Source organism: Gopherus evgoodei, chromosome 5 (assembly GCF_007399415.2).
Source record: "Gopherus evgoodei ecotype Sinaloan lineage chromosome 5, rGopEvg1_v1.p, whole genome shotgun sequence".
NCBI lineage: Eukaryota > Metazoa > Chordata > Testudines > Testudinidae > Gopherus > Gopherus evgoodei.
The window spans coordinates 35,801,192-35,817,756 of record NC_044326.1 but is presented as its reverse complement, the minus strand read 5'-3'; the positions used below and the strand labels follow the sequence as shown (position 1 = coordinate 35,817,756).

General features: G+C 40.5%; 1 protein-coding gene across 1 annotated transcript in view; it reads left to right on the top strand.

The window, feature by feature from the left end:
• The window catches only part of DHX15 (DEAH-box helicase 15), a 58,580-nt gene that overhangs the window by 11,989 nt on the left and 30,026 nt on the right, over positions 1-16,565 (top strand). Inside the window, exons 4-5 of the mRNA XM_030563021.1 lie at positions 1,525-1,684; positions 2,108-2,326. Coding sequence (XP_030418881.1) covers positions 1,525-1,684; positions 2,108-2,326 — 379 coding nt within the window. The remainder of the gene's footprint in view (positions 1-1,524; positions 1,685-2,107; positions 2,327-16,565) is intronic.

The following is a 16,565-nucleotide window of genomic DNA, read 5'->3' as shown; positions in this document are numbered from 1 at the left end:
GTGTATCAAAGCAAATGTCAAAAATTTTCGCAAAAGAGACCTTCCCACCAAAGAATAGCCACTAGCCCACGTAGAATGTGGGAAACCAGGCAGAGGGGGACTTGAACCCAGGTCTTCCACGTTCCAGGGGTATGCCTTAATCATGAGGCTATAGACCCAGCCTTTTTCTCTCTTTCTCCTGTTGGAGCTGTTCAATTTTGTATAAAAATTCATTGAGCCAGATAGAGAGATGATAGCATGGTGGTTAGTGCCCTCATTTACGATGTGGGATATGCAGGTTTAAGTCATTGTTACAAACTTCATTAAAAGCTGTAATATCCACTGTTCATATCTGGAAATACTCTGGGTTGTTTTGGTAATGAACTAACTGAATGTGCCATGTAACTCACACAAAGATAATAAGTGGGCCTCATCCAGTGCTTTACACATCTGCTCAAGCTAACAATTCTGGATTCCATATATTTTCTCAAGGTGTCATAGTCACAAGTGCATTTTGAAATATATAGATTGGTTTCTCATTATTCAAGTAAGCTGAATCTTACCGTAATTAACGGAGCCCTCAATGCACCAGTGTCTCAGTACAGGGGTTCAAGTCCCCCTCTGCCTGGTTTCCCACATTCTACGTGGGCTATTGGCTATTCTTTGGTGGGAAGGTCTCTTTTGTGAAAATTTTTGACATTTGCTTTGATACGCGTTGGAATCACACTGTTCATATCTGGAAATACTCTGGGTTGTTGTGGTAATGAAGTGGGCCTCATCCAGTGCTTTACACACCTGCTCAAGCTAACAATTCTGGATTCCATATAATTTTCTCCATATGATTTCTTTGTTGAGTTGGAAGAGAAAAATACTTTTTTTTTTCTTTTTTTTTAAATCTAAATATGTTAAAGTCTAAATATATGCCTATGCTAAAACCTGTGATGGCAGAATGAAGCATAAATTTTGTTTTTAGACTGTGGTCATTATGTTAACATTCTTATTGGGTTTCAGAGGGGTAGCCGTGTTAGTCTGTATCAGCAAAAAAAAACAACCACCGAGGAGTCTTTGTGGCACCTTAGAGACTAACAAATTTATTTGGGCATAAGCTTTTGTGGGCTACAGCCCACTTCATCAGATGCATGGTGTGAAAAATACAGTAGGCAGGTTTATATATTACAGCACATGAAAAGATGGGAGTTACCTTACCAAGTGGGGGGTCTGTGCTAACGAGGCCAATTCAAACAGGGTGGAAGTAGCCTATTCTTGACAAGAAGGGGTGAATATCAGAGGGAAAATTACTTTTTGTAGTGACCCAACCACTCCCAGTCTTTATTCAGGCCTAATTTGATTGTGTCAAGTTTGCAAATTAATTCTGGTTCTGCAGTTTCCCATTGAAGTCTGTTTTTGAAGTTTTTTTTGTTGAAGTATGGACAAAAAAGGGATGGGTAAGATAGAAACTGTGAGTCAGTGAGAAGGAATTATGGAAGTTTCTACACAGATGATACTTCAATATTAATTTGGAAAATTGAAAATATTGTTTTTCAGGTATATGACTGATGGTATGTTACTTCGTGAAGCTATGAATGACCCTTTGCTGGAGCGTTATGGTGTTATAATTCTTGACGAGGCCCATGAAAGAACATTGGCTACTGATATTTTGATGGGAGTTCTGAAAGAGGTTGTAAGGCAAAGATCTGACTTGAAGGTTTGTAGCAATTATGCTTTGTAGAAGCCAGTACATAGTCAGGAAACACAGCAGTGTTAAAAAATTCTCAGTATGGATTTCACTATGCCTACCAATAGATTTGCTAATAAGGGTCATATTTACCTTCTGATACATATATAACTTCTGTTCTCTTTAGTGGAAGCCATGTGAATATAAAAGCAGTTTGTTATAAAACTGTTTTCCTAACGTTTCTTTCAACATATTAAACAAAAGAGAACTTCTAAAACAAATGTTTGAGTTGAGCAGACCACTAAAGCAAGGAAATTTTGAATGAAATCTTAAATTTGATCTTTTAATTATATATTTTAAGTTTAGTTTCTCACTGTCTATGTATTAAGTATAACATTCTGTAGGTTCTTGATGTTAACTTTGGAGTAATTCTGTTTTCCCTCTAATTTACAGGTTATAGTTATGAGTGCTACTCTAGATGCTGGCAAGTTCCAGATTTATTTTGATAATTGTCCTCTTCTAACTATCCCTGGTCGTACCCATCCTGTGGAGATTTTCTATACTCCAGAGCCAGAGAGGGATTACCTTGAGGCGGCCATTCGAACAGTAATACAGATTCACATGTGTGAAGAGGAGGAAGGAGATCTTCTGCTCTTTCTTACTGGACAAGAGGTATCTTTTGTATTCATCATTGTAGGGCTAGATTCAGAAGCTTATACATGTGAAGGGTTTTAGTTCTGCATTCATGTTTTATTCCCTGACTTTCAAATGTGGAATTGATTAATTAAGGAAACTGATTTTGGGGAGTGAGACAGGAGATAAATGTTGGGCTGACTCTATATGATATGAAAGATTTTTGTTAAAAGAAAATTGCTAAGATAATTTCAGGGCCAAGCTTTTCTACATAGAAATCTAAAATTAGGTTTCTAGGCTCATATTTATGACCTAAGTAACTTGAAATTGAAAGGTGCTAAGCACCCAGTAGCTCTCATTAACTTGAATGGGAGCCTCTGGGTATTCTGCACTTTTGAAAATCAGATTGACTATGTTTCTAGATCCATTTTTTGGAACTTAAATTTTATATTCTTATGTTAAAAAAAACAAAAAAAGGTTCTTATAGTTACAGAAATATGTATGTATTTGTGATATTCAATTTTTGAAGTAGCTTTGAGAAATAGGTGGGGATATCTTTATAACTGTAAGTAACCAGAGTGGTATTTCAGAGGAAGTTGTCACTCTACTGATACTTTGGAGCATGAGCTTTCAGACAGAGTAGGACTGAAAATACAGAAAATATTTCAGTATATATGAAGTGAGGATTTAGGGTTTTTCAGACTCTTAAAATTATATCTTCTCTTGTTTAAACTTAAGTGTTTTTCCAACATCCTTTTGTGCCAGCCAGGATGGTGGGTGTAAGTGTCCCTCCCTGTAACTAAGAAACGGGGGATGAGGAGAGGAGATGAAAGCTATGTTCTGAAAGTGGCTGGCCGGATGAATGTACTCAAAATCTTGTGATCTGCAGGGGGTGAGATAGTGTTCTTGCTGGTTGAACTGGGTTTTTTGGTATCTATTGGGACATTACCTAGGGTAGAGTCTCCACTGCTAAACATCTGTGTCCCCTCAATTCTCCAACCTGGGATGCCTTTTACAGTGCTTTGTTGTAAGAGCAATCACTTCTGGTCTGCTGTCGCATAGCCCCCACCATGTAAATTACTCCCAGCTATACAGTATGAGCGCTATAGCCAGACACTCCTGAATTACACTGCAGAGCAACACTTGCAAATTCCCAGCCCCAGACATTCCCACAGAAATGTGCATCTTGTGCTGCCCAGCACCCTCCTGGAGAATACAAGCTTATATAAAGTCTGTCATTTCTTCAGTAGAAAACAATATACTCAAATTCTGTTATCACAAACGAAGCTTCCTCTACACGTCAATCTAAATGCACACTGGTTTAGATAAAACAAGTTTTTTAACTACAGAAAGATAGATTTTTTTTTTTCCAGTGATTACGAGTCGATGGGGCATAAAAGTCAGAATTGATTATAAAGAAATAAAAAGGTAAAACACAGCTAATATCTAATTTAACAAGCTAAATAAATCAAAAGGTTTCTCACCACCTTTCAGCAGTCTTATGAGTTGAATTCATTATGAGTAGGACTCTTCCTCCAGTTCACTGTTACTTTCCTTGTCCGTCAGGTGGTAGTGATGCTGTGGGCAGAAAGAGTCGGACAAGTATTTTTGAGGTGTCTGTTCTCCTTTCTTATAGTTCTTTTTCTTTGAAAATCATCTCCAGCTGAGGTTCAGGAGACACTCTGTGGAGATGGGAACCTCCAGCAGTTTCTTTGCCAAGATGTAAATTTCTCGCTCACACCTTTTCCTGCCCAAGAATGACCACTTGACCAAGTGATAGTCCATTTTATCTTGTTGACCCCTGACTGAGGTCTGGCTTTTTGTTTCTGAAGGAGTGGGGTGTGGCTGTTTTTGCAGACTTGGAATATGTCTCGGTCATATCCTACAGTAGAATTTTATAATTTTACATTCCATGTTGCCAATCAGGTTTTACCAGGACAAAACTCAGCAAATTGAGTTTTCAGATGATACCTCACAAAGCATACATTGTGCCAAATTTATCATAGTCTTGTAGAAGGGGTGAACGTAAAGATAGACATTTGCAGAAGCTTCTCCAAAAAGGTGATCTCCAAAAGTTTGTTTTTTTCATTAGCAATTTGCATTATGACTGATCAGGAAGACTAGTGGAAATCTAGTGAAATGGCAACATGAAGAGAGTGAAAGCCGATTGAGAGGGAATCGAATTCTTATATTAACACTTTTAACATCTTTAACTTAACTGATTCAATATCTTTGGTAAAGGAAGCCTTTATTATAGGTTCAGTACATTTGCCCAATTAATGTGTTAACAGCTTACAAAAAGTATCCCGGAAACGTCCGAGAGCCTTTTGGCAATATCAGGGGAAGAGTAAACTTGACATTCCTGATATGAGGTAAAACCAGGCAGAAAAAAAATGAAGTACAAAAATTGAAGGTTGCTTTGTACATCATAAAGAAACCAAAAAAGGGCTGAAGCTCAGCTTTAGAAAGTGATTTGTAGGTTGCCACTAAGGCGGTGTTCTGAATGTTCCAGGGCCTCAGTTTAGACAGCTGTTAAATCAGCCTATGTAGCCAAGGCGTGAGTGAGATGACTGCAGAAGCTGGAGTCTGAGGATGCTGTAGATCAGTGATTCTCAACCTATGGTCTGCAAAAAAACTTACTGAAGAGAATTCAACTATATATACAGACAGTAGATTTACAAAGGGGTATGCACCTCTGTTTGAAATTTACAAAGGGATCCGCAAATGAAAAAAGGTTGATAACCCTACTGTAGATCACTTGATAAACGTAGGAGCCGTACCAAAAGTGCTGCCCTCAGATAATGTTCCCTCTATTTTTTTTGCGTCCAAGTGTGGAATTAATTTTATGTGCACCAATATGGAGGTGATGTGTGGCAGAGGTGGGGGCCGAGGGGTTCGGAGTGAGGAGGGGGCTCAGGGCTGGGGGTGTGGGTTCTGAGATAGGGCTGGGGATGAGGGGTTAAGGGTGCAGGCTGCCCCAGGGCTGTGATGGGGAAAGAGGACTCCCCCAAGCCCCCTCTCACCGCTGCAGCCCGGGGTCGGGGAACAGGCACCTCTCCCCGGCCACAGCAGCTCTGGGTCTGCGGGAGAAGCCACCCAGCTTAGAGGGAATTTAGCCCTGAGACAGGAACCTGGGCATGTAACCTGGTATAACTTGAAGTGTCCAAGTTTGTGGGGATTTTTTTTTGTTGGTTTGTTTTTAATTTCATGCTAATCTCTGCGTTGGATCTTGACTCCCTTCTCTGGCTGCCATCTTCTGAAGAGGCCCTGCGTCTCATGATTTGGACAGCATGGTTGAGTTTCTCTGTACTGCTGACATACAGGACATTTACGTTCTTACACTCCTTCACTGGATCCACCATAAGTCCCTTTGGGGTGGTTCAGCCACCACTATACCTGTTCCCAGTGTGGTTCTTACTGTGGTGTTCTCCAGTTTGGGAGCTCCTACTGACAATTGCTCTATTGGTTGTAGAAATCAGCTCCAAGTTGATGACTTTGGGAATGTGAAACTTTTTCCTCAAGGCTTAACATTAACAAGCTACCTAATTGACTAAGGTTCTGTTGGTTTTCTTAATAAAAGAAAAGCAATTTTCTGCTGTGTGAGGGAGATGTGATGCCTCTGTCAGCCTTAAGTTATTTTTTCTGATCTGTATCTACCTGTTCACATGTCCTGTTTTCCCTTCTCATTTCTCTTCCCCTTCCCTGTGAGCAATATTTTCTTTTTTAGGATGATTAGGCAGTGAAAATTGTAGGTCATCACCAATGTATTTGTTGGATTCTGGTGCTTTACCACAAAAACATTTAAATGAATTTCTTGTGATATATCTGGCTGGCATACTTCCCTAACTGGAAGTTTCCTTCCCCCACACTGCATGTGTCTGGTACTGTTTCACTAGCCTGCTCAGAGCAGTGAGGTATTCTAGGTATATGAAATCTTGGAGGGACTGGTCAATAGGTGCAGAAATATTCATTGCATAAAATGACACATGATGAGGGGAAGCTGGTATAGAGCCAAGCAGAAGAATCTCCATCCTCCTTTGATAGCCAGCACTTGGGAAATTGATATGCCCTCAGAAAGCAGGTTCCTAAAAGAGCCTCTAACTAGTTGCTCAGCAAACCCTCATTGGGTGCAGAGAGGGTATTGTCTAGTTGCTCTGACAGACTTCCTTTCCTCATAGGCTTTGCTCTCAAGTTACTGAAAGACAGTGAACTCTTCAAGCTTATGCTCACCATCACAATGGTGGATTTGCTTTGCTTTGCATCATAAGTAGCAAGACTTGACTTGACAGTCATGGAATAATAAAAGTATCCAGCTCAGAAGTGGCTTTGCACACTTTGGAAAAGTCCCACTTCCATATTTAACTTCTTTGGTAGGATATAAATTATTCTCAGTTGCTCTTAATCTTCCCGTTATTGGTTAGTTTATTGAAAGAGCTGATTTCCCAAAACTCAGGAAAATTTATGGGGAAGAAGAATTTAAGACAAAAAAATGTAATAAGAACTGGGAGTTCTTTATTAGATGTCCAAAATGCTAAGATTCCATAATCAAAAAAGAGGGCAACTAACAGCCCATCCTGTTCAGATGGAAAAAAGGGGAAGTAGATAGCAGGCAGTATAAATTAGAAGCTATCAAATGTAGAAAATTGATAAGGGCAGCTAAAGACATCAAGGAAAAATCCTTGGCTGGCAGGATTAAGGACAATTAGGCAATCCAGGGAATTTCTAGAAGACTTGAAGAATGCTAGCATTGTGCTGTGCCAGTATTAAAAAAGGGCAAACGAGATGACTTGGGTAAATATAGGGTGGTTGGCCTGATATGAACCCTAGGCAAAATAATGAAAAAAATTATAATATGTTTTAATTAACAAAGACCTAAAAGGTAGGTGTACAGTTAATGCCACTCAGCAAGATTTTATGGCAAATAGGTCTTGTATCTCTTGTATAAAATCAGTTTTGATAGTTTGATAAGGTTTACTGTATAGATGTAACATACTTAGACTTTTGTAAGGCATTTGACTTAGTACTGCATGATATTCTGATTAAAAAATTAGCACTATGGCACATTTTAAATGGATTAAGAACTGGTTAACACAGATCTCAAAAGTTGTCATGGGGGAGAATCATTGAGTGGAAATGCTTTGAGTTTCACAGGAATCATTACTGGCCTCATTCCTATTTAGTGCTTTCATCAATGATCTGGAAGTAAATATAAAATCACTGTTGATAAAAATTTGTGGATGACCCAAAGATTGGTAGAGTAGTAAATAATGATGAAGCCAGTTCAGACAGAGCAGTCTGGATCACTTGGTAATTTGGGCCTAGTAACATAAAATGTGTTTTAATACAGCCAGATGCTAAATTATACACCTCTACCTCTATATAACACGAATTTGGATATAACGTGGTAAAGCAGTGCTCGGGGGCGGGGGGGAGGGCAGCTGTGCACTCCAGTGGATCACAGCAAGTTCGATATAATGCGGTAAGATTTTTTGGCTCCCGAGGACAGTGTTATATCGAGGCAGAGGTGTATTTTTAGGAACAAGGAATGTACACCACATATGCAAAATGGGGCACTGTATCCTGAAAAACAGTGACTCTGAAAAGGATTTACAGGTCATAGTGGGCAAACAACTGAACATGAGCTCCCATTGCGATGCAAGAGCTAATGCAATCCTTCCTTGTATTAATGGAAGTAGTGACTAGAGATGGGGAGGTGATTTTTACCTTGTATATGGTGTTGGTGAGACAGATATTAGGATACTGCATACAGTTCTGGGCTCAACATTTTAAAAAGGATTGTGGTAAAACTGCATAGAGTGCAGAAAAGAGCTACAAAAATGTTTCAAAGGTTAGAGAAACTGCCTCCCAGTGAGAGACTAAAAGAACATCTTATTTTTGTTTGATCAAAAAAGAATTGAGAGATGACTTGATTAGTGTATAGGTACCTTCTCAAATATAGGAAAATACTGGCTGCTGACAGGTTCTTTAATTTAGCAGAGAAAGACATAATAAGAACCAGTGACTAAAAGCTGAAGCTGGACAAATTCAGATTAGAAATCACTTTTAGTTTAAGAGTGAGGTTATTAACTGTTAGAACAGACTATTGAGGGGAAGTAGTGGTTTCTCCATCTCTTAATGTGTTCAAAAGTGGATGTCTTTCTGGAAGGTCTGCTTAGTCAGATGCAAGTTAATGGATTCAATAAAGGGGTAACTGGGTAAAATAATCTGGTATAGAAAAGATCAGACTAGATTATTTGATTTGCCCCTTCTGGTCTTAAAAACTATATATCTGTTGTTTCGGTATGAATGGATCGTCGGGAAGGAATTGAATGAGATTAAGGTAGTGGCCTTGCATACTAACTCAGCAGGGGTATTCCTTTTCTCAGCTTAGTGAAAGATAGTAGGGACAAAAAGACATAAGTTGAAGTGGAGACAGCATTAGTCAGTGTGTTCAAGTGTGAAAAGGAAATGTCAGAAAAAGAGTCTTCTCTGTTCACACATGAATGTTCTGACATAAATCACTTGGTCTTAGGCTAGGAAAAATTCCTGAATGCCTAAACATATGGGGAGAAGTTCACCCTGATTGTTGACACAGCAATCCTTCATTGCATTCAAGTGCTGAGCCTTGTTTCTGTGGTTGCCGTGATAGTCTCCCCCTCCCACATGCACCTTCCCACACAGGAGAGGGGTGGGGTTTGTTTGTTTTTTTTTCTGAGCCAGTATTCTGGATATCTCCTGCATTAATACAGCTCAATGGCTCGATAGCCAATTAGTCATTTTTCTCCTCATTCCACCTGTTACCACCTTGCCTTTTTATTGGGGCAAGACTAAAGAGATTGTTTCCATCATTCTACAAGAATGACATATACACACCCAATTTTAAGGACAGAGTTGGCATTGCTGAAGTACCTGTGGCCTGGTGGTGTGAATTCTCTATCCAGGGATAACTGTGCCTTTCAGCCTTATAGTTAGAGGGGTTGTTTTTGATATTAACACAAATCCCTTTCTATCCTCCATTCACTGAGGCCAGGTCTGCACTACGTACCTATATCGGTATAACCACGTCGCTCAGGAGTGTGAAAAAATCTACACCCCTCAGCAATGTAGTTATACCGACCTAACCCCCGCATGTAGATAGCACTACATTGGTGAGAGAGCTTCTTCTGCTGACATAGCTACCGTCTCTAGTTACAATTAACTAGGCCAGTAGAAGAAGCTCTCCTGTCAGCATAGGACAGACTACATGGTTGTAGTGCTGTACGTGAAGACATGACTGCGGTACTTCAGTGTATAAATACCAGTCCTTTCCAACCCTCTCCAATATGGAGTACCTCTTAGTCAGTCCCCAAGTATTTCTCCTCTTTCCCCACAAGATGTAAACCAACCTTGTGTCTTGGGCTGATCAGTTGGCTCTTGTCCCCTTCAATATTTATCAATAGCGTTTACTTTATATTAGATAAATACAGCTCTTCTGTTACAAAGGGAAGAAAAGGTAATCATTCCTGTCTAGGCAAAGACCATACCATCTTACTAGAACATGCTAGATATCTTGGTTACAAAGGACAAAAGTTAGCTGATGTAGTGAGTATGTTACTTATCAATCCACATCTATTCCTTTTTGCTTTTTCCTTTCTCTGTCTGCTTCATGACATGTTGCCAAGGAAACACTCTATTGTAAGTTCTCTCTTCTCCATCTTTAGCTCCCTCCTTCTAGCAAAGAAGTCTTTTCCATAAAATGTAAGAGTCCATTCTATGGAGAATGAAGAAATGACATTTTAAAGGTTTGCATTAAGGTAAACCCACATTCTAATAGAGCAGTAATTCTGCTCTGTAGTTGAGCCTCACTTACTGTTTAAAAGATGATTATTCTAAGTGTTCTAAAATATACATGCTTACTCAGATTTTCTTGAAATTTGCTGTACATCATGGGGATGTGGGTAAGATTAGTACTCCAAATATGCGATCATTTGAGCAAGGGATTCCCGATTTAGTCCCCCTAAAAATCAGCTGATTACTTTAATGTTTTGCCTACATTGGGAATCAGGTTTTGACTGTAATCCTACCCAAACTAATCTCACTTGTTTAGAATTTCTCATCTAGTGCCTAGCACACACTGCCCCTTTGGGGAAGCAATATTTTCAAAGCTATTCTGGATAAAGTTTAGAACTCAAGGTAAAGTTGAGCCTCAGTCATGAGCCAGAATAAAATGTGCATATGCTGCAAAACGAGGGCTCATTTTGAGCCAGAACATTAGTCAGCAGTGTGCTGTCAAGTAGCTAAGGGTACATCCGCACTACGCGCTGGATTGGCGTGTAGCAATCTATCGGGGATCGATTTATCGCGTCTTGTCTAGATGTGATAAAAAGATCCTGTAACGCGCTCCCTGTTGACTCCGGAACCACACCAGGGCAAGAGGCGGAAGCAGAGTCGATGGGGCAGCTGCGGCTGTCGATCCTGCGCCGTGAGGACAGGAGGTAAGTCGAAATAAGATGTGTTGACTTCAGCTACGCTATTCTTGTAGCCGAAGTTGCGTATCTTACGTCGAACGCGCGTGCGCACACACACACACACTAGACGAGGCCTAAGTGACTCCAGGTGATATTCTGTGGCCATTGAACCTGAGCAACACCCATGTACTGAGAGTTCAAGTCCTACGTATGGCAGCTGTCAGAAAACAGGCAGTGGATGTGGGCTGTTCATTGTCTGCTTTCTTTGGGAAGGTTTGCCCTTTTTTGAGTTGATATTTTAAAGTCCTCGAAAATCACAGGCTCTGATTTTACTTGTCAAGGAAATTAACATGAGAGAGAAAATGAAAAAACCTAACTGCTTATTAGAATCATGTAATCACGACTTGTGATCCTCAGCTGTTTCCTGAACAATGGAACTGAGTATGATCTAAAGAAAGCAAGTTGCTCGGCATTTTGGTAAAGGGATTAACTGTGCCCATAATGTGAACTGATCATAACATTATCAGGTTCTTAACTTTTTTGGTGCTGCTAAGGAATCTTGGCGTTGGAGCAGTTAGGAGGAATATGGGGGTGATGGGAATATTGAAGCAGTGCAGTAGTTGTGGGGGCTTAGGAGGATGCAAGGCAGGGAGTCGCCACCTCTGTCCCTTATTAGTATAAGGGATCATGCAAACACTGTTCTTGAAAACCCAGTTCAGTGACTAGAGCATTGACAAAGAACAGAGTTTTCAAAAAGAAACTTCTGAGAGTCCTCGGTGAATAAGGAATTGTCCTCAAAAAGACCATAGCTCTTTGAGAGCTCAGAGTTACTGACATAGCAGAATCATAAGGGGAAAAGTCAGATATTCTTGGAGAGAAAGGAAAGTGGAGCCGTCTCTGCCCTCCTCATCCACCACAATTTCTCTCCATAGCTGCTTACCAAGAGAAGGAACTCCAGGGCTCCTTATTCTTCCAGTGCTCCCTGATCAGGGGAAAGAACCCAGAACTCCCTCCTTTTTGCATGCTGCCTTGAGCAACGTTGAAGGAGCACCAGCCTCATCCTTCCCTCTTCTGCTTCTAATGGAAAAGAGGAGGTCAAGCAGTGGAAGAGTGTGATGAGGAAAGGATGTGATTAAAGCTGTGCAAGGAGGGATGTACTGGGGCTACAGCTGTGCTGCCCAAACCCTCCATTTCTTTCCTCTTCAGAACACATTCCCACTGACTCCATGTCAGTCCCTGCGCTAGTCCTAAATTTTCTGCTCAGCGTCCTCCATTGTTGGGGCCCTGGCTGATGCTTGTTCCTCTGTGGGGAGGTGCGCTGGGAAGTGAGGACTGGACCTGCAGAGAGAGATGATGATTCAGGGGCAGTAAAGGCACTAATGTGCAGCCAGTGCCCTTTGTAGCTGGTTACGTCATTGGTAAGGAGCCAGAGACAGTGGAATGGGAGAGTTGGGCTATGGAACGTGGGAGTACTGAGGGGTAATTTTCTTTTTTTTTTCTTTTTTTTTCTTTTTTTTTAAATAAACTGCCTAAAAGCTTTAATGTAGAATTAAGGATGCCCAGTTACTGCCTCATTGCCTTTCCGGGACTTGAAGTTCCTCTACTCTGCAATAACCAGAAATAAAGAAAAGTCCCTTCATTAAGCTGTGGTGACCCCTCATGTATGCCACCACACTGTTTATAATCTGATGGCAAGAAGACACCCTTGTGTGCCTCTGACATAACCTACAGAACTTAGTACTGAAATGAAGCATATTTGATCTATCAAGTTACTTGGGCACCTTTCCTCATATCGTAGTGACACCTTTGTCAATGTGATCCAGCTAACCCTTCCACCATTCAATATAGCTACTTCACCAACACTAAACTCAGCAGCAGTGCATGCAAATAAATGGTAGAATTCAAACTTGTGAAACATAACATAAGCAGTGGTGCCTTTTCTTTATCCTTCATGTCTGCTTATCATGGCATTACCTTACTGAGCCATTCCCAATGGCTTTCTTCAACTCCAGAAGGCAGAGTTAAGGTTGCATTGTGGGTTTGGTGAGTGCCCTAACTTTTTTTAATTTCCTGATTTTCAGAGGTTTGAGCATAGCTGAACTAGACAATCTGGAAGGACACGAGGCACCGCTGAGCTACCTTAACTCTGTTAACTGCGTTTTTGGGCAGATAACACTACAAACTTTGAACAAAGATTATGTATTCCAGTGGTTCTCAAACTTTTGTACCGGTGGCCCCTTTCACATAGCAAGCCTCAGAGTGTGACACTCCCCCTCTCCTTATAAATTAAAAACACTTTTTTATATATTTAACACTATTATAAATGCTGGAGGCAAAGCAGGGTTTGTGGTGGAGGCTGACAGCTCATGACCCCCCATGTAATAACCTCGCAACCCCTTGAGGGGTCCTGACCCACAGTTTGAGAACCTCTGATGTATTCATTTGTGCATAGAAAGTGTCCATTGCTCTTTTTGCATGCTGCCACTGTCTAATACTACCCTCAATCTATGCAGATCTTTCAATAAAAGTGAGCGGTTGTTACAAAGATCTGAGGTAGACGATGGCCTTTGTACAGTAACTAAACTCTTACATAAAATTACTGTAGCTTTCATCACTCATTGGGAGGAATAATGATTTAGGACTGCTGCTGTTTTTGCCTTTTGTCTACTTGCATATTCAGTTGTGCCATTTAGGGTTACATGAAGTATGTTTCTATGAAGCATAACTCTTTACAGTTAGTCTTTCAGTATAATTCCGTGTGTGGTCACAAATCAGTTCTTGGGCTGAATACTCAAAGCTTAACCTTTCACCTGTAAGTTTTAGCTTCTGTAGCAAGCTCTGTGATCAGGCTTTCATGATATTAGTATGGATTTTACCTATGGAAAAAGAAATTATCTTTAAATGTTTATATGAAGTGCAGACTCATAACAGCATGGTTGAGAATATATGTTTGCATTGTTCAGTTATGCTTCTTTGAGTATTGTCAGTGCTTACTTGTGAGAAGCACCAGCATGCTGCATAAGCCCAGGGCCCCTAGGAAAGCTTAAATTACCAGTAGATGTGCAGACTTCATTTTGAGCTATGGAATACTCTAGGTAAGGCTATATAAGGAGGCATAGCCCTCATTCATGCTCAGTTTCTTAAAGTAGCTGAACCAGTCCTTGAACTTTCAACTCAATGGTGATTACTTGTATTTTGTTTTGTTTTTTTCCCCTAGTTAAAATCTAGTTTTAATGTAAATAATTAAAATTGGTTTTAAGTGTTTAGGCACTTAGGTTTCTTCTGAACCAAAAATTTATCCCCTGTATCTCTAAGTGGGTTAGTTTTTTCTACTATAATCACAGGATGTGGGGAAAATTACTAGATTTAATGACTACCCTTCTTGGGGAAGATGTCCAGACTAGACAAAGATGATGCTTAGATCAAGGAAATTTTTCCAACAGGTTTTCTGCCTGCTTGAAGTTCACCGCTCATGCCTGCAAAGATTATGTTTATCTGTTCAAGCTCCAGGCTGATGAAAAGTTGTATGAGCTTCCAGGGTAGATTCAGAGTTGGAGCAGGTTCCAGGCTCTTTTTGGAAGTCTTGATCCCAGAGCATGCTTAAGTCTATTTCAGAAAGATCATCAATGCTGCCTGCCAGGTTTGGGAAGCCAAGAGCATAGCTTTGTGTTCTACACCAGTAGTTTTCAACCTTTTTCATTTGCAGACACCTAAAAAATTTTGAATGAAGGTGCAGTCCCCCTTGGAAATCGTAGATATAGTTGGCAGTTACACAGGGGTCCGCGAACAGCAGGTTGAAACCTTCTACACTGTTCTACACTGAAACCTTCCTTTTCATTATTGAGACTTAGGCTGCTCGGCACTGGTGACGCCCCAGCTGGAGTACTGTGTCCTGTTCTGGACACCACAATTTAGGAATGAAATGGACAAATTGGAGAGAGGTCAGAGGAAAGCAGCAAAAATTAAGTCTTCATCCTCCGTGCTGAGAATTAGGCCATAACCAGAGTTGGGTTGGTTCCAGTTTCACACCCTCATTAAGAGGGGATACAGGTAGAGAACTTTCACTCTATCCCCATCTCAAGCTCTGTCTTCCATGCAGCCAAGTAGATGCCTATCTCGATTCAACCAAGTGTAGGGTGGTAGACACGGTACTTAAAATAAAACAAAGAATGAATTAGAGGGCTACTGTAATCTGCTTTGATGTAATCTGGGATGGAGTCGTTGGGTTGCTCTGTGGGCCCTTTGCGTCAGATTCCTCCTTTCTCAATTCCGTTTTTGGCACAGCGTAGCACAGTCCAACTTTCTTGAGGGTTTCTAGTCTTATTTTTCACATGGACCATCTGTTCACCACCCTATTCTTATTCCAGCTGTATTTCTTGGGTCTCATGGCCACCCACTTTTGGAGCCACCAGTCAGAGGTGGAATAGGAGTAGAGATCACTGCTTAGTCCTGTTTCTCCCCCTCTTCTACACCCCCCCTCCCCCCCAGCCATACAACAATATCTGAGAAATTAGCCTCTAACCTGCTGATTAGCCTCCACAGCGAGTCTACTGGAAATCCACAGATGAGGAAAACACTTCAGGCTATAATCCCAACAACATTATATTTTTTCTCTAGAGGATATGATGATTGGGACACTTGCTTGACAGGTCTGGAAAATGCTTAAATCCTTTCAAGACCTCATCAAGGCTCATTAGATATAGAGCTTTCCAAGATCTCCAGGTTGACATCTAACCTGGAACGTTGATAGGTACTCGGTCTGGTTGAATGTAAAGGTCTTATGATTATGGCCAAGGATTTATGGATAACACCAGTCTCTGCCTGCCAGTTTCTTGGAAGGCAGATTGCTTAATTTTAAGAATTTGAATTTTTTTTTAACCTAGCACGTAAACCCAACTTCTTTAGTTATATTTCTGGAAAATAAAATATGGGCTTTGGACAATCTCAGAAAACTACCATGAATTACCAAGATGTCTGGGAAATTGATCTTTCAGGCTGGAATTCTTGCATACCTTCTGCTTTACAAACTATCAAGCTGTGGTAGTTTAATATGACTTGGGGATCTAAATCAATATCTCTTCCTTGCTAGGGCATGTTCCTGAAGAGCTTAAAAGGCCCAGACACCCCACATTTGTTAGCATAGCCATAGAATGTCTTATTTTTTTAGTTCTATATCATTGAGTGCATGTGAAGGTTTGAACTGAGTATTCAGATGCCTTTTAAATTAAATAACACCTGGTGGTAGATATATTAAGGAACTTTGAGAAATTCAGATTACTGTAGTAAATCTTCAAACACTACAGTAGTATCCTAGAAATGTAGGGCTGGAAGAGAGCTCGAGAGGTTATCTAATCCAGTGTTTCTCAACCTCTTTGATACCAAGGACCAGCTTGATGCCTGCCAAACTGTATCAGGGAGATCTTAGAGACCAGTGCCAGTCCACTGATGGGTCATTGTGATGTAATCTATTCCCCTGTGCTGAGACAGGGCTAAGTATATCTAGTCCTAGACCATCCCTGACAGGTGTTTGTCTAACCTACATTTAAAAACCTCCAGTGACAGGGATTCCACAATCTTGCTTGTTAACCTGTTCCAGTAGTTAAGTATCTTTATTGTTAGAAAGACTTTCTAAATCTTCCTTGCTGCAGATTAAACTGATTATTTCTTATCCTACCTTCAGTGCATAGAGAACTCTTGATCACTGTCTTTATACATATTTGAAGACTATTGGGTCCTCTCATTGTCTTTCATTAAGACTAAACATGCCCAGGTTTTTTTAACCTTATCTCATAGAAAGTGTTTTCTAAACCTTTTGTCACTTTTGTTGCTCT